The sequence below is a fragment of the Ceratotherium simum genome, chromosome 35 (genome assembly GCF_057802395.1).
Source record: "Ceratotherium simum simum isolate JZ-2026a chromosome 35, ASM5780239v1, whole genome shotgun sequence".
In the NCBI taxonomy this organism is placed as follows: domain Eukaryota; kingdom Metazoa; phylum Chordata; class Mammalia; order Perissodactyla; family Rhinocerotidae; genus Ceratotherium; species Ceratotherium simum.
Genome location: NC_141934.1, coordinates 9,608,010 through 9,626,080, shown reverse-complemented (window position 1 = coordinate 9,626,080; position 18,071 = coordinate 9,608,010). Strand labels below are relative to the sequence as shown.

Below are 18,071 nucleotides of genomic sequence, written 5' to 3'. Positions count from 1 at the left end.
ATGCTAACCCCAAGGGGAAAAGCTGATCCTTTTTAGGTTAATCAACAAACATTTCTTGGCCATCTACCCTGTACCAGGCCCTTTGCTGGATTCTGGGAATTCAGCAGGAAAGAATTCTGACATGTTGGCTGTCCTCTAGTGAGGGAGGCACTTTAAGTAAACAGTTACAGTGTGATGTCATAAGAACTGCAGTGGTGGAGCAGAGTCAGGCCACTGGCGATAACAGCGCGGAGGGAATAACACCTAAACCGAATAAGAGTTAGAATAGAAGAGGTAAAGGCCAGCCGGCGTTGGGGAGGTCGTGTATTCCTCAGCAGGAAGGACACAGGTGGTCAGCCCAGTTAGACTTGGGGGCTGGAGTGTTGAGTTTGCAATAAGCGGTGGGGCAGTCACATCTTATCCTAAGAGCAGCACAGAGTCATTCAAGGAGAGCAGTGCAGGTCAGATCTGTGATTTAGAGAGATCCCTCTGCTGCCAGGTGGGGACTGCGCTGGCGGGCAGGTAGGGAAACCCCCAAGGAAGAATGTTGTTGTGACTCATGTGAGAAGTCTGGTGTCCTGACGTGGTGGCAGCACTGGGGATGAAAAACCAATGGATGGATTTGGAAGATGGAATCAGCAAAACTTGGTAAGCAGTTGAGTGTAGGGGTGAGGGCAAAGGGCTGTAGTTTAGCTTAGCTCTTGGCGGGGTATGGGAAGCACCTCCCTGAGGAAGGAGCCCAGGTTGTAAGCACTGGATGAAGGGTAGGTCCATGGCAAGACCCCACGCACCCCTATCAGCGTGAGCAAGAAATGACCACGGGTGTCTGGTACAGTGTGCTCTGCTCTCAGATAGCCACAGAAGGAACTTGAGGACCCAAGCTGAAGCAGAATGCTGATGCCAAGTCATGAGAACCAAGTCCTGGGACTCTGGTGCCATTTTGGATTCTTTGCAATCGTGGTTTCTGCCACCATGGGTCACACTGCTATATAAATGTGTCAGAGGAGAGCCGCACGTGAACACTCTTGGGTAAGAAGAGAAGAGACCTCAGCGCCCTCATCTTGCTCCTTGCTCAGCAAGATCTCTTCCCCCAGGACAGCAGCAAGTATGCAATGACAGACACTTCTAGAAGGTCTTGGCTTGTATCTTTCTTGAGGTGCCTGGCACACAGTTGCCCCTCTGAAGTAGTTGTCAAATTGAACCATGTAATCGAACGTTTTCATACCAATAACCGTCTTATTTAAATTGTGGTTTGTATATTCTTTAGTAATTGTTTTCCAGATCAAAATGTAGATCTCTGGCACGTCCCTCAGCCTTCCATCTGTGAGTTAGAGCAAGGGAGTGATTAGAGATGATACTCCTCTCACCTTAGCATACCATACACCACTGATCATTGGGTCCCAAAATGTCTCCGATGCAAGGGAGAGTGTTGACATGAGTTGCTGCAAAAAAGATTCTGGTCCAGAAAAATTGGAGATCCCGGGTAGGTAAGAGCCTCTAGCACACTAATGTGCTCCGTAAATGTCAGGGGTAACCCTAGAATATGCAGCATTTCTCAAAGGACACCGACCAAGAAAATCTACCATCCCCTGGGGGCCGGCCCCGTGGCTTAGCGGTTAAGTGTGCGTGCTCCACTGCTGGTGGCCCGGGTTCAGATCCAGGGCGCACACCGACGCACCGCTTCTCTGGCCATGCTGAGGCCGCGTCCCACATGCAGCAACTAGAAGGATGTGCAACTGTGACATACAACTATCTACTGGGGCTTTGGGGGAAAAATAAATAAATAAATAAAATTATAAAAAAAGAAAAAAAAATCTACCATCCCCTGATTGGTAGAAGCTGCTATAGAGGCATGAGATACGTGATCCTATGTTCATAATTTCTTACCCATTTGCCTTTGGAACCAGATGCTCAGACTATTCCTCATTACTCCCCTGGGCTCTTCAGAGAGGTGTGTACCAGCATTGCTGGCAGAAGGCATGCTCTGTGAGGACGGGGGTCTGTCACCATACTGCTCACCTCTGTAAGGTATCTTCAGGGCCTAGCACACGTAGTAACTGGTTAATTACCACTGTTGAACAAATAAATTAATAAATGGCACTACAAATAGAATTAAACTCTGTTCCCGCCTACTATGTTAATTTGTCGAGTATGGAGCACACCCAGGGCAATCTACTTTACAGGGCACACGGACTCAGTATCTACCTCCCGGGTCCATTAGACCCCAAGGGCAGGTTAGTCTAGCACCGCATGGCATTTCCATGTAAGATGTCTATGCCCTTCAACTCAGCAGGACCATTTGTAGCTATTTTAAGGATAGATGCCACCAGAATGTGAGTACAAGAATATAAATACAGCACTGTTTATAATAGAGAATATGCAGAAATCCCCTAAATGCCTGTCAGAGGGACAGTCTTTAGCTCTGGTACAACCATATAATCGAATAGTATGTGTAGCTGCTAAGAAGAACGAACACTTTTCTACATCAATACATATTATTGAGTTAAGGGGGGAAATAGAGTACAGAACCGTATATACATCCAATTTATTTTTAAGTATATTTTGATATGTAAGTGTATACATATGCATTTTATTCCTCCTCATATATGGGTTAAAAAAACATGGAAGGATATACCACGCTATAATGTTATAAAGCTGGGATATAGGGGATTAATAGGGGAGTAGCGTTTTGCTTTCAATTTCTAAATTATTTTAAAACTTTCACATCAAGCACGTATTACTTTTGTAAATAGCAAAAACACTAAAGATGGTCATATTTGGAGGGAAAGTGCATCATCGAAAGTGGTAAGCGGCAGAGGAGAAATCTTTAGAGATATTAAAGCTCAGAGAGGGATAAGAGCCGCTTTGGGCTAAAGAGAAGCACTTCTCAGTCTTATAGGAAGGGTTGTAATGAACTTGACCTTGAAGAATCAGGATAGGTATGATCAACTCATTATAGTTCACTCTGGAATGTCTTCCTGCATGTGAAGTATCATGCCGAGAGTTACTCTCAACTCACTTCCTTCTCCTAGCCAGCTCACCAACAAGCCACTGTACCCAGAAGTTAAATCTGTTAACAAATTTGTCTTGTCTTGTCTGTGCCATCCTATCTTGTCATTACTGCAGATAAATTGAGTTGAGTGGCTTTATAAGGAGGGGCATTAAAATCCTATGTGGATTGTATTAAGATTCTTAATAATCTTCATATTCTTTGGCCCTGGGCCTCCATCCTAAGGAAGTTGGAAATGTAAGCCAAGATTATTCAACGTAGCATTAATGATGATGATAAAAAAACTGGAGGGGTTGGCCCGGTGGCATAGTGATTAAGTTCGCGCACTCCACTTTGTCGGCCCAGGGTTTGCGGGTTCAGATCCCAGGCACAGACCTACGCACGGCTTATCAAGCCATGCTGTAGTAGGTGTCCCACAAATAAAGTAGAGGAAAATGGGCATGGATGCTAGCCCAGGGCCAATCTTCCTCAGCAAAAAGAGGAGGATTGGCAACAGATGTTAGCTTTGGTAATTTTCCTCACAAAAAAACAACAGAAAACTGGAATAGCCCAATATCAAAAATACAGGAGTGAGGAGAGTATATGAAGGGATATATCACAGCCTTATAGATATTTACAAAGAATTTTTAATGACTTATTGGAAGCTTATGATAAGTGCAAAAAAATCCAGGTACAAAATTGTATTCAATAGAGGCCAAAAAAAGTCTACTTGGAGCCCCCGTATTCCTGTAAGAGGTTGAAGACACATGTCTTCACATCAGCACTAACAATCCAGCTTCCTGGATTGTTTCGGACAAAGATTTTTAGTTATCCTTTGGGTTATTTCCAATCAAGGTTGTATTCTGTCAGGGTTTTCCTGCAATAAAGATTAGACACTGGGGACATCACATCCAGTACTTGACAAAGAAAGGGATAAACACCAGGTGAAAAATGGAGGCTGTGCCCAGAAGCTCCAGGGAGTAGGTATGGGGTGGGACCTACCCCCAACCAAGGCTGTGTGTAACTTCGCACAGCAGGGAGAGTGCCAGATCCATTCCCGATTGGAATTTCTGAATTTAATTGAAACTAAAGCAGACTCTAGGCTCTAAGTTTTCGCACCGGTAGTGTGGTAGTGGGACTGTTCTCATCAGAATGCCCCATTCCAATCCAGAAATTTGAGACTCAAACGTGTCAATAGAAGCACTTCCTTGGTAAACCACATCTATGTTAAGGGAGCAATAACCCCAGAGCATGGTCCCAGGCAGGCTTTCTTTCATGTAGAATAAACGTTTATTGATTGGCCATAGGAGTCTTGCATTGCAATAAATGCCAACCACAGTAGGACCCTGTCTTCTACGGCTTGAAATTTTGTACTTTGCAAAATGTACATGTGTGGGTGTTTGCACTTTTGATGCTTGTCTGAGTGGCTGTGGACATTGTTTAGCCTCGGGTCTTGCAGCCCTGGAAAGGTAAATAAAGACCACCACAGCCTTTCATTCCACATTCTGCTGCTGGGCTTCTGGTCACCTGCTGGCTGGTTTTGACCTGCTGTGGCCTGATGGAAGCAGCAAAGGTGATAAAGGATGTGAAAATACCTGTGAGGGTGGGGTCGAGGGGAAGGGCATGCAGAGGTCAGTAAGGCGAGGCCTTTGGGAGGCCTTACCAAGACTTCCCACCTGTTTGCTGCTGCTCACAGCCTTCTCATGCTCTTCCTTCTGCTCTGGTCTGTACACAGGTCAAGGGTAACTGCCCTTTCCAACTGGAGCCCAGTTTACCAGTGACCTTCCTCTAGCAACATCCACCCGTTTGCATCTTTCCCATCCTTTCTTTGAAACAGCCTCATCTTGAGAGTTTTGGATGTTTAGGGTGTGACTTTATAAAGATAGGGTTTCTGGCAATCACAAGACTAGTAATCTCCCAACTATGTTCTGGATTTCCTTTTTTTGTTTGTTTGTTTGTTTTCGTGAGGAAGATCGGCCCTGAGCTAACATCTGCCAATCCTCTTCTTTTTGCTGAGGAAGACTGGCCCTAGGCTAACATCCATGCCCATCTTCCTCCACTTTATACGGGATGCCGCCACAGCATGGCTTAACAAGCGGTGCATCAGTGCGCGCCCAGGATCCAAACCGGCGAACCCCAGGCCGCCGGCAGCGGAGTGTGCGCACTTAACCGCTTGCGCCACCGGCCGGCCCCTAGATTTGTTTTGAAATAATATTCTGGCCCAAGCTTGACTAGGTAAAATGATGAATGGTCTAAGATAGGAAGATTGGTTCATGGATATGCCTCACCAGTTTTTAAACTGAAAATGTGGGGTGAGGGGGAAAGTGTGACCAAGTAGTATTCTGTGTTTTTTAATTTGCTTTGGGAATAGTGTAATAAATGTGTCATTTTCTAAATATGGATTATTCACGGCCTATTTTAAAAATGAGCCAGCTCCTGACAGGCGAGTTCCCAACAAGACCTTGGGTAGCCTCCCCTCCTGTCCAGTCCTGATATGTGCAGGAAATAGAACCTTATTTTAATAGCTTACATTAAACATAATTTTTAAAGTTAGTCAACTGTGAGAATTATCATTTTCTCAAAATATTTGTACTTGGATCCTGTGCATTAGCCTGCTTGTGTCTGAAGTCAAGAAATAAATAGGATTTAAGCACCTTATTCTTGACCTGCTTTTTTCACTATAGAAACCAGGAGACGGATCAGTCCTCCTAGGTTTTGTTAAAAATGTCTTTTAAGAAGTGCTTGTCACAGGGGTTGATCTCCATAATATATAAAGAACTCACACAACTGAACAACAAAAAAACAAACAACCCGATCAAAAAATGGGCAGAGGAAATGAATAGACACTTCTCCAAAGAAGATATACAGATGGCCAATAGGCACATGAAAAGATGTTCAACATCACTAAACATCAGGGAAATGCAGATCAAGACAACACTAAGATACCACCTCCCGCCCGTTAGAATGGCTATAATCACCAAGACAAAAAACAAGTGTTGGAGAGGATGTGGAGAAACAGGAACCCTCATACACAGCTGGTGGGAATGCAAACTGGTGCAGCCTCTATGGAAAATGGTATGGAGAGTCCTCAAAAAATTAAAAATAGAGATGCCCTATGACCCAGCCATCCCACTACTGGGAATCTATCCAACGAACCTGAAATCAACAATCCAAAGAGGCTTATGCACCCCTATGTTCATTGCAGCATTATTCACCATAGCCAAGAAGTGGAAGCAACCTAAGTGTCCCTCAACTGACGATTGGATTAAGAAAATGTGGTATATATATACAATGGAATACTACTCAGCCATAAAAAAAAGACAAAATCATCCCATTTGCAACAACATGGATGGGCCTGGAGGGTATTATGTTAAGTGAAGTAAGCCAGAAAGAGAAACACAAACATTGTATGATCTCACTCATATGTGGAATATAAACCAACACATGGACAGAGAAAACGGTATTGTGGTTACCAGGCGCAATGGGGGTGGGGGGTGGGCACAAGGGGTGAAGGGAGTCATATATGTGGTGATGGACAAACGAAAATGTACAACCCAAAATTTCACAATGTTAAAAACTATTAAAACATCAATAAAAAAATAAAAATAAATAAAAATAAAATAATTTAAAAAAAAACAAAAGAAGTGCTTGTCACAAATGGGTCATGCCTCACCTCCAAATCCTTGAGACTTCCACGTTCTTGTGCAGGAGGGAAGCCTGAGAGCGAGCAGGCCACATGTCTGAAGGTATCACACACCCCAGATCCCGGGCCGGTAGACTCTTCAGGTGCAACAGCATCAAGACGGATCTAAGCGCACATTCCCCTCGGGTGCTGTTTGATGTACCTGATTGTGGAGTGAAAGCCAAATAAAGGAACGAGAGGTCCTGTTTATTGCCTTGTTTTCGGTGCTGTTCCCCAGGGCCCTTCTACATCTAGGGAAGGAATTTGTGAAGAAGACTGGGATACCACCTGAGCAGAAGACACAAGCACCTGCTTACTGTTAACTCAGGGGCCCAGGAGCTATTGGCCGCAGGCAAAGAAGTCTATGCCTCCGAAGAGCTTTATGGAGGAGAGTGATGTCACCTGGCCCAGAACTTTCTCACTGTGCCATCATGTCCTGCCTTGCTGGAGGTGTGCAATAGGGCCATTGCAGCTTTCTACATTGCTCTGGACAGTCCCCACTCAGTTGAGTGGCCAAGACTGGGAACTAGAAGGGACCCTAGTCATAATGACATAGGCTCCCTCCTCCTTTTACAGGTGGGGAAACTGAGCCTGAGGCTGAAAGAGATTCAGTGACTTGCCGCCCACCGTTAGCAGCTTGTCAGTGGCAGGGCCAGGAATAGCTCTGAAGAGTCACTTCTTTCTTTTTTTTTTTTTTTTTCCGTGAGGAAGACTAGCCCTGAGCTAACATCCGTTGCCAATCCTCCTCCTTTTGCTCAGGAAGATCGGCCCTGGGCTAACATCCGTACCCGTTCTTCCTCCATTTTTTTTCATATGGGACGCTGCCACAGCATGGCTTGACAAGTGGTGCATTGGTGCGCGCCTGGGATTCAAACCTGCGAACCCTGGGCCGCCGCAGCTGAGCGCGAGCACTTAATCGCTACACCACTGGGCTGACCCCACCAAGAGTCACTTCTGACTGCAGGATGCTGGTAATGAAATGGGGTGGGATGGACAAGCAGCAGAGGAGACTTTAAATACGCTGAATCTCAGTTCACCGAGAGAGAGACTCCAGCAGAACAAGAACAGCTTCTGCAGCAAAGCACCCAGAGTGCCCGAGCTTGTGCAGTTGCAGAGGACTTGGCAATATCTCTGAGGATTTCTCTGTCCTGCTTGTTTAGTACAAAGTATAGGGAATTGTCTTGTTCTAAAAGCTGTGGGATAAGACTGCCCTCTAGTGGGCTGGTGGAGCCATTGGTCCAGCCACATTCTCATCTGCTTAAGTTCAGTGTTGCTTTCTTATGCAGCATCCCTGTAGAGTGATTATTCCTATCGAAGGAATTCAGATTTTATTCTTTCTCAAGCACTCTGGCCTGTAGAGATTTCCTGACCTCTGAGCACTAGCCATCATTTGCCCATTTATAGGAGGTTTTGGTTTTTGTTTTGTTTTGTTTTTCCCCACGTTGAGGTGTCTTATTCCCTAACAAGATTCGGGTTTCTAAAAGCAAGGGTGATGTCTTATGTCTTGTTCTTCCACAGCTTCTTCCCTGTTATCTACCTAGCTGGACATGAAATCAGAAGGTTCATTGGGATAGAAAGGAATCCTTTCTCCTCCAAAAGAATCCCACCACTTCTCATTCGTTCCTAAAACATTTTAATCTCATCTCTCTGATCAATAGTTTCCCAAGTGGTTGAATGATCAGAATCCCTCAGGAAACTTTCAGAACTCAGTTTCCTGGGCCTTACTCCAGCCCTGCTGAGTCAGTCTCTGTGATCTGAGCCAGGAGATCTGCTTCATAAACTTCCGAAGTGGTTTTTGATGTGCAGCCAGGTTTGGCAGCCAACTGCTCTAAATCTAAATCCACATTTACAATTATTTCTTGTAGCTTTTCCCTACGGCAGCATCTCCAGAAGTCTTCAGCGTATGTCAGTTATTAAAATGGACCATTTTGAGACTCCTTTGGAAATATTCAGGATGCTAGTCTAACTACAGTACCGGGTGACATGGGAAGAGAGAAGGACCATGAGAGAAGGACTGAAAGCATTTGCTTTGGTTGCCAGCGCCTCTGTGACAAAGCAGAAAATACTGAACCAATACCTTTATGCTGAACGGGCAGGTTGTTGATTTGTCGGCAGTTTTGTCGTCGTCGTCGTCGTTGTTTTGTGAGGAAGATTGTCGCTGAGCTAACATCTATGCTAATCTCCCTCTATTTTGTATGTGGGATGCCACCACAGCATGGCTTGACGAGCAGTGTGTACGTCCGCATCCAGGATGCGAACCTCGGGCCGGGAGAGCGGAACACACAAACTTAACCACTATGCCACCAGGCTGGCACCAGATTTGTTGTTTGTTAAGGTTTAGGCTGGATAGGGAGACAAAGGTTAATTTAGTACCCAATTATCTATTTTCACCTATTCTAACTCATCTGGTTCTCAGATAACTGTACAAGGTAGGTGGCATTGCCCCTTTTTTACAGATGGGAAAGTTGAGGCTTACGAAAGTTGGTAACTTGCCCAAAGTCACATAAGTTGGGAACTGTCAGATTCTGCATTCGAATACAGGTCTGATTTCCAAGGCCAGCTTTGGAAAGGTAAGAGGACCAGAGTGCCAACCTGCTCTTTTTCACTCTGCCAGGCCAAGCGAGCAGTGCAGCGGGGAGCCACTGCAGTCATCTTTGATGTGTCTGAAAACCCAGAAGCTATCGACCAGGTAAGCCCCTCGGGCCCTGCCAACGCTGCAGGCTCCCTGAGAGAAGCACTTCCTTTAGTTAGCTTGGCTTGTCACAGTCGTGTCACCCTCATCTCAGGGCCTTGGCATGTGTCTGCTGACATTAGATAGCCATGTTTGGACATCATACTCCAAGGCAAGTGTATTGAGAGGGGTTAAGAGCCAGGAAGTTGGGGGTTGGGGGGCATTTTCAAAGACCCTTCTGGGCCTTCAGCCTGCCTAGTCTACCCTAAAACGAGCATCATCCTCAGCCTTGCCCTTCGGGAGCTCCAAGGCTATAATGCCGGAGGAGCTTGAGGATTCCCAAATGGGTATTCAGTATTCTTTTCCTCCAGACTTTCTTTCTCTTCCCTGCTTCTTAAAGTAAGTGTATCTTCTGACCAGGACCGTCTCTTCTTCCTTAGCTAAACCAGGGCTCAGAAGACCCGCTCAAGAGGCCAGTGGTGTATGTGAAGGGCGCAGATGCCATCAAGCTGATGAACATCGTCAACAAGCAGAAAGTGGCTCGAGCAAGGATTCAGCACCGCCCTCCTCGAGTGAGCCTCCGCCCTGGCCGGCCACGCCCGGCACCTTCTCTGCTTGATTCCCTTTAGGCTTTGGGCTTTTATTCCTGTCTTCTTTCTGTCTAACATACTGATGCACCCCAGGTTCCTGAAGGTTTAGATCAGATACAAGGCTGGAGGCCAGGGAAAAATTTTACCTGTGTTCCTTTAGAGAGGATTTAAGAAGTCCTTCCAGAAATACAGTCATGCGTCACTTAATGACGGGGATACGTTCTGAGAAACGCGTTGTTAGTTGATTTCCTCATTGTGTGAACATCATAGGTTGTACTTACACAAACGTAGGTGGTACAGTGTACTACCCACCTAGGCCATATGGCACTAACCTTATGGGACCACCATTGAATGTGCAGTCTATCTTTGACCGAAACGTCAGTATATGGCACGTGACTGTAGATGATCTGTGCTGAGATGTCTCTGGTCTCTTCCACCCACCATTTGCTCTTGGTAACCTCTTGTCCTTCTTTCTCTTCTGCCCCATCTCCCTCTGAAGATGAGACAGAAGAGAGGAGGATTGAAAGGACAGAATACCCAGCACTCGGCTTCCCATGTCTCCCTCCTTCCATTTCACCTAGACTAAAGAAAAGGCCTGTACTTCCTTCTTCTCATGGGGTTAATTGTGTTATTGAAACCCCCTAACTTATATTTGAGTCTGGAAAAGTTAGCTTTCAACTGGGATTGAAGTTCATGACTTCCAGGTGGTTAATGAATAGCATTGAGGCTTCTCCTAAGTGTGTTGAAGGGACACTGCTGGCCATTAACTCTTGTCTGGCATCTTCTACCCAAACCTCAGGCTGAAGATGCTAGGAACCTGGTACAGGTGCCCCATATATGGTTTATTTCCTCCTCACAAATATTGGAATATTCACATATAGGATGATTCTTTTGCATACACAAAATATCTAGATACCTGCAACATTGAATTAGCAAAACTCTATTCCTATTGGCTAAATGCATGTCCTAGATGAGGTAGCCTCAAGGTTTTAGGAGGCAGTGTGCTGTGAGGAAAAGGTAAGAACTAAAACCAGAGGGAGTTTTCAGAACTGACTTGCTGGCTTCTTTTTAAAGGAAAAAAGAGCGCTTTGGTAAATATGACTCATTGTAGTGGAAGCTGATATTTGTGGAAGCAGCATACAATTTTCTGAGTTGTTGTAAACCATTAATTACATGGTTAGTAATCACTGTTCCCTCAAAACATGACACTCACTCCTTTGTCCCATAAATGTGATATTTGTGTTTATTTGGAAGGGCCTCTCCTACCGGTTACAGCGAACTTTACGCTATTCCACGGGGAGCTTGGCTTTATGAACAGTTCTCTTGGCTACTAGGAGGCCTGGCTGAGACCATTGCAGGCCTGCCCCTGGCCACACTGCAGGGTACTACCTGGGCCTGGAGAGCACACTGTGTGTGTGTTAGCAGAACCCCAGGTATTTCCTGCAAATGAGGGGAAATGCACCCCAGTTGCCCCATCCTTATCCTGACCAGGGCCGACACGGCCCATGTGCCGATCCCCAGGCTGAAGAGGGCTGTGACTCATTGTGTCTGTGTTCTGCTCCAGCAACCCACTGAGTACTTTGACATGGGGATTTTCCTGGCTTTCTTCGTCGTGGTCTCCTTGGTCTGCCTCATCCTCCTTGTCAAAATCAAGTTGAAGCAGCGACGCAGTCAGGTAATTTCTCTTTGCAGCCCGTGAACCATGACCCCCACTCCCCTGTTGCTAGCAAAAACCAGGGGTGGGGCCTGAGCTCTGCAGCCTGTTCTCAGCGGCCTGGAAACAGCAAAGATGGAGAAAACAAGAGCAAAGCTTATAGCGCTGCGTCTTATCTGTTCCAAAAGGGCCAGTCCTACAAAGGCCGAGCACTGGGGTTGTTTCCAGCAAGGAGTTTTTCCAAAGAAATGTTTAATGTTAATGTGAAGCCCTGGAGCCTCGCGCCTCAAATATGATCTGGGGACCATCAGCATCACCTGAGAGCTTGGCAGAAATGCAGAATCTCAGCGCCCCGCCCAGATCTGCTGAATCTGAATCTGCCTCTACCAAGCTCTCCAGGCGATTCTCAAGCTCTCCAGGCTAATGCCCCAGCTGGCACATCACAGTGTGCTTGATGGAAGGAAGGATTTGAGGGTGGAGGGTGATGAGAGGATAAGCAGGAATCTAGACTATCAAATGTGTAGTGGTGTGACATATCGCGCGAGAGATGGTGGACCTTGGCAGGCAATCTCTCGAGGAGAATCGCTGAGTTCTCACAAGGGTTGAGTGACCCCCACCAACAGGACAGTGGCTGGTGTTGACTGAGCTCGTGCCATATGCCAAGTGCTGAGCACTTATGCTCATTGTCCCATTTGCCCTCAGAACTTTCCTCAGTGTAAAGAGGAGGAACACTTGCCATAGAGCAGGTTAATAACTCAGGGTCTTGCAGAGTTATCCAAGTAATTGAAGTAGGCCTCTGCTGGTACTGCCACTTGGGAAAAGCCTGAGTTGATGTCGAGGACACTCGGAAGTCTGGAAGATCTGTGCTGTGGCAGTCGGAGTTTTTAGTGATTTCTCAAAAGTCTGTTCTGGCCTGATACAGACTAGCAGTTGCCTGTCCCAGTGCATCGAGTGCCATGGCCCTGGGGTGACTCCTGCTGTTAATACACCCCGGACCCTAACACGGACCACATTCTGCCATGCAGAATTCCATGAATAGGCTGGCTGTGCAGGCTCTGGAGAAGATGGAAACCAGAAAGTTCAACTCCAAGAGCAAGGGACGCCGAGAGGGGAGCTGTGGGGCCCTGGACACGCTCAGCAGCAGCTCCACGTCCGACTGTGCCATCTGCCTCGAGAAGTACATCGATGGAGAGGTAATGGCGGCAGAGACAGGGCCTGTCCCAGGTGGGGACGAGGTGGATAGGTTAGCAAAGGCACACAGGACCTAGAAGGATAGGGCCCCACGGCCTTTTCCCACAGCTTTGCAGGAGCAGAAGGGCTTAAATGCCTAGGTCTCAAGGGGATGGCCTGAGACATTCTAACTGCTATTTCCCCTTGGAAAGCAGTAGCCACATTACAGAGACACTTTCTCCAGACGACCCAGCTGAACACAATTGATTTCACAAGTTGATCAGAAATATATGGTAGGGCCAGAAAATGTCTGGTTTTAAGAACATTCACACATGTTGACTTAATTTTCGAATTACTCTTCTGAAAACTCTGAGACTTGACTTGATACAAACCTCCTCTACAAAGCTGTGTGGAATGTTTGGTGTTTTTACTTATAAAGAGACAAGGGATGTGATGTATCCTTTGTTCTACCTTTTTATTCTGAAAATTTCAAACTTTCAGAAAAGTTGCAAGAATCATACAATGAATGATGTATCATTCGCCTAGAATGGTTGTTAACATTTTGTCACGTTTGCTGATCTCTTTCTAGACAGAGGCATACATACACTCACATTTTGGGGACTGGGAGGGGGCAAACCCCTTGAGTATTAGTTGCAGACATTTGATGCCCCTCTGATGAAAGTGTTCTACTGCTGTGTAGGCTGTTGGATGAAAAATGAGTTTTTGCAGAGGCCTTTGGATTAATAGAGTCATGCATGGTCTCTAGGTGCAGACTGCCTGGGTTCTAATCCTGGCTCAGGCGAGTTCTAGCTTTGTGATCTTGGGCAAGTGACTTCGTTCTCTATGCCTATGCTTGTGACACAGGCCCGAGAATGACCTGCACTCCAGGTGATCATAAAGGTGACGTGAGAAAATACAGGTAGAACTCTTGCCACAGTCAGGCACAGCGTTAGGGATTAGTTTGGATGTTATTGTGTTAAGCTGGTCAGAGAATGGAAAAACAAAGTAAAATTAGCAAATTTGGAGGATGCCTGGGCTCAGGAACTCCAGAGGTGGTTCTGCCTCAGAAAACCCCATCTCCTCCTCTCCACATGGGCTGCTTTGTTATAAGCCATGTGTCCCCAGGTGAGAGTTCAGGATCTAGCAAAGGAGAGGACAGGAGAGCTTTGCCTCTTTGCTGCCCCACCCATCAATCACGAGTCTCGGGTATCTTCCTTTCTGCTGGTCCCCACTTGGGGTACCTGGAGGCGGCCACCATCCCAGAGACGCAGAAGGTCTTGGGGTGTACCTAGCCCTCTCCCCATCCCCAGGCGGCCCACCTGCACTAGCACATGGCTCCAGTCTTCCCTTGTGTGTGGCATGAACGTGAGTGCCCTCCTCCAGCGACAAGAAAGGAGCCTGCCTCTGTGTACCTTCTCCCTTACCACTGAGGGCCATGGTTGGGGCTGGCTGATGGGCCATTTCCTTCTCCCTGGAAGCCACGCATGGGCCCTGACTCCAGGGAATTGAGTCCACCTGTATGTAGCTAGAGATGGGGCGGAGGAAGGGAAGGAGCCTCTGGGCCCTGGCATGGTGAACAGGGCTCCTCGGTCCACGCTGGGCTCTGCAGGAAGAAGCATGTGTGGGGCTAATGCAAAACTGCCCTCCACCTGTGCCCTCCCTTCAGGCTGTGTGTCCTCTCTTCCTTCCAGGAGCTGCGGGTGATCCCCTGTACTCACCGCTTTCACAGGAAGTGTGTGGACCCGTGGCTGCTGCAGCACCACACCTGCCCCCACTGTCGGCACAACATCATAGGTAACTGTCACCTGCCTCCATCATTGCTGAAGAGTCACTGTTCCCACCCAGTGCCTAGCAAGAGTGTGGCACATGCTACAGGCTGGTGAGCGAGCAAAACCACCAAGCATTGCCATCTGGACTTGGAGGCATGGCAGCCTTGGGTTCTAGAGGTCACCAGGCCTCCAGACCCTTAGGAGAGCCTGGCGTGAAGAAGTGCCCTGAGTTGGAGTTTTGGCTTTCACATGAACCAGCTGCCTGACGTTGGGCAAGGCATCTGGCCTCTCCAGGCGTTAGGCCCACAATCTCTTTAGTGGGAATGACAATAATGATGCTTGCCTGTGCCTACTCCCACGGGGCTGTTCCTGCGCCACAAGAGATGATGAATGTGAGGTAGCAGGCTTGTTGTGCTACTCCTGTGTCACTGTGGTGTTGGGTAAGGGAGCTGGAACACAGGGTGCCCTCCAGGCAGCTCTTTTTCTAAGAGGGAAACGCCTTCATCTTCCTATCCCTGTTGCTCAAACTCCTGTGAGTAGGCGGGAGATGGGCCCTTACAGGAGTGACCACCTTTCAAATGGAAAAGCGGGTCAGCCTCTGGCAGCGTGGCTGAGTTTGGTGACACCTTAGAATGGGCACCTTGGCATGTCACCAAGCCTGCTGCCTCAGTCTTTGCCCTAATCTGTCCCTCTAGCCTCTGGGCCCAGTGTGCTCAGCGTTGCTGACTTGGCTTCTTCCACCTCTCCCCAGAACAAAAGGGAAACCCAAGCGCCGTGTGCGTGGAGACCGGCAACCTCGCGCGCAGCCGGCAGCAGAGGGTGATCTTGCCGGTCCACTACCCCGGCCACGTGCACAGGACCAACGCCATCCCAGCCTACCCTACAAGGACAAGCATGGACTCCCACGGGAACCCCGTCACGCTGCTGACTGTGGACCGGCACGGGGAGCAGAGCCTCTATTCGCCACAGACCCCCACCTACATCCGCGGCTACCCACCCCTCCACCTGGACCACACCCTGGCCCCTCACCGCTGCGGCCTGGAGCACCGGGCCTACTCACCAGCCCACCCCTTCCGCAGGCCCAAGTTCAGCAGCCGCAGCTTCTCCAAGGCAGCTTGCTTCTCCCAGTATGAGACCATGTACCAACACTACTACTTCCAGGGCCTCAGCTACCCCGAGCAGGAGGGTCAGGCCCCGCCCAGCCTCGCTCCCAGGGGCCCGTCCCGTGCCTTTCCCCCGAGTGGCAGTGGCAGCCTGCTCTTCCCCACTGTGGTGCACGTGGCCCCACCCGCCCACCTGGAGAGCGGCAGCACATCCAGTTTTAGCTGCTACCACGGCCACCGCTCGGTGTGCAGTGGCTACCTGGCCGACTGCCCGGGCAGTGACAGCAGCAGCAGCAGCAGCAGCTCTGGCCAGTGCCACTGCTCCTCCAGCGACTCCGTGGTGGACTGCACTGAGGTCAGCAACCAAGGCGTGTACGGGAGCTGCTCCACCTTCCGCAGCTCCCTCAGCAGCGACTATGACCCCTTCATCTACCGCAGCCGGAGCCCCTGTCGCACCAGTGAGGTGGGGGGCTCGGGCAGCTCTGGCCAGGGGCCTGTTGTGCACCTCGAGGGCTCCCTGCCACCTGAGGAGCTCGTGGCAGCCCACAGTCCAGGTGCTGGGCGGGGAGAGCCTTGGCCTGGCCCTGCCTCTCCCTCGGGGGACCAGCTGTCCACCTGCAGCCTGGAGATGAACTACAGCAGCAACTCCTCCCTGGAGCACAGGGGGCCCACTAGCTCTACCTCAGAAGTGGGGCTCGAGGCTTCTCCTGGGGCCGCCCCAGACCTCAGGAGGACCTGGAAGGGGGGCCCTGAGGGGCCATTGTGTGCCTGCTGCTGCGAGCCCCAGCCCTCCGCACTGGAGCCCAGCATAGGAGCAGCTGAGGGCAGCACCTTGTTCCTGGGCCCCCCACTCTGTGAGGGCTGTGGCCCCACAGGTGGGGAGTCACAGCCAGGAAGCTCCCTGTACGGCCTTCACCCAGACCATTTGCCCAGAACAGATGGGGTGAAATATGAGGGCCTGCCCTGCTGCTTCTATGAAGAGAAGCAGGTGGCCCACGGTGGCGGAGGCGGCGGCGGCTGCTACACTGAGGACTGCTCGGTGAGCGTGCAGTACACGCTCTCCCAGGAGGCCCTGCCCAGCTGCCACCCAGGGGCCCGGGACCTGAGCCAGCGCATCCCCATCATTCCAGAGGATGTGGACTGTGAGTTGGGCCTGTCCTCGGACTGCCATGGGACCCATGGCCTCGGCCCTTGGGGTGGGACGCTGGGCCCAGACGCCCTGCGGCCCCACAGGGGCCTGGGAGCAGCCCAGGAAGAAGAGCGGGTTCTGTGCTGCCAGGCCAGGGCACTGCTGCCCCCTGGCTGCCCCCTAGAGGAGGCAGGGGCCACCAGGGCCAGCTTTCCCATTGGCCCCCAGGACACTCAGGAGTCCAACGCCACAGCCACTGAGGCTGCAGGTGAGAGCAGGAGATGACAGCAGGCCAGAGTCGGGTTCCTCTTCTCTCTCTCTGGTGGTTTTCTAAGTGACTTCCTTTGTGCCCCTGACTTGAAACACCATCTGCGCCTGATGATTTCCCAGTGTTATTCCCCAACCCAGCCTTCTCTGAGTTCCAGACCCATTAGGCCCTCTGCTTCCATGATCTCTCCCCCCAGATGCTGCGTAAGCATCCCAACATCACGTCCACAGCAGCACTTTTGAATTCCTCCCTCTGTGCCCCACCTTCTCCAACACTCCCCACCCAGCTGCTCAGGCCAAAAGCCCAGACACCATCCCTGGGCCCACCCTGTCCCTCACTCTCCAGTGTCCTGGGCTTCTCAACCTGTCTGTGAGGACCACATGTGCATGTTTTCCCCGTCCAGAAAACTGAACTCCCAGAAACACAAAACTTAGCAAAAGACATGCAGAATCCAGGTCCAGAATTCATTATTAGATTCAGCAGACATTGCCAAATTGCTATAAAATTTCCAAACATTTCGTCTCAGTAATTAAACAGTGTGCAGTCCAGCACGTTTGAGTAGCACTGTGACAAATTTCACCTCCAGAGCATATCCCACATTTATCTACTGCGCATCCCCACCTGCTGTCCCCTCAGTCAGGCCCGTTTCCTCTCTCCAGGGGGAAGACAGTAGCCTTCTGGTCTCTCGCTAGTCTTGCCTTCTGTTCTGCATGGGAGCTAGGGTGGTCTTTTTTCAAACTTAGGTCTATGTCTTTACACTAGAAAACCCTTCAGTGACTTGCCATTGCCTTTAGGATTTCAAAACTGTCAACTCGTCACGCAGTTCCATGTGGTCTGGCGCTGCCTGCCCCTCTGACTGTCTCCTGCTTTGCTCTCCTCATTGCTCGCTGCTCCTTGCTCTGTGGCCTCCATCCTGTTCCTCCAACATGCAAAGTTCATTCCAGCCTCCAGACCTCTCTGCTGCTTCTCTCCTCCAGATCTCAGCTTCAGGGACGCCCTCCAGCCCCCTCTGAGGTTACTCTCACACTGTCTGTTTACTTCCCTGTTTATCACAATCTGAAATTACT

General features: G+C 49.3%; 1 protein-coding gene across 4 annotated transcripts in view; it reads left to right on the top strand.

Annotated features, from left to right (window-relative positions):
- ZNRF3 (zinc and ring finger 3) overlaps positions 1-18,071 on the top strand; it is a 148,646-nt gene that overhangs the window by 126,713 nt on the left and 3,862 nt on the right. For all 4 annotated transcript variants that reach the window (XM_087424008.1, XM_087424011.1, XM_087424009.1 and 1 more), the window contains exons 3-8: positions 9,265-9,339; positions 9,762-9,893; positions 11,476-11,586; positions 12,591-12,758; positions 14,427-14,529; positions 15,256-17,004. In XM_087424008.1, coding sequence (XP_087280134.1) covers positions 9,265-9,339; positions 9,762-9,893; positions 11,476-11,586; positions 12,591-12,758; positions 14,427-14,529; positions 15,256-17,004 — 2,338 coding nt within the window. The remainder of the gene's footprint in view (positions 1-9,264; positions 9,340-9,761; positions 9,894-11,475; positions 11,587-12,590; positions 12,759-14,426; positions 14,530-15,255; positions 17,005-18,071) is intronic.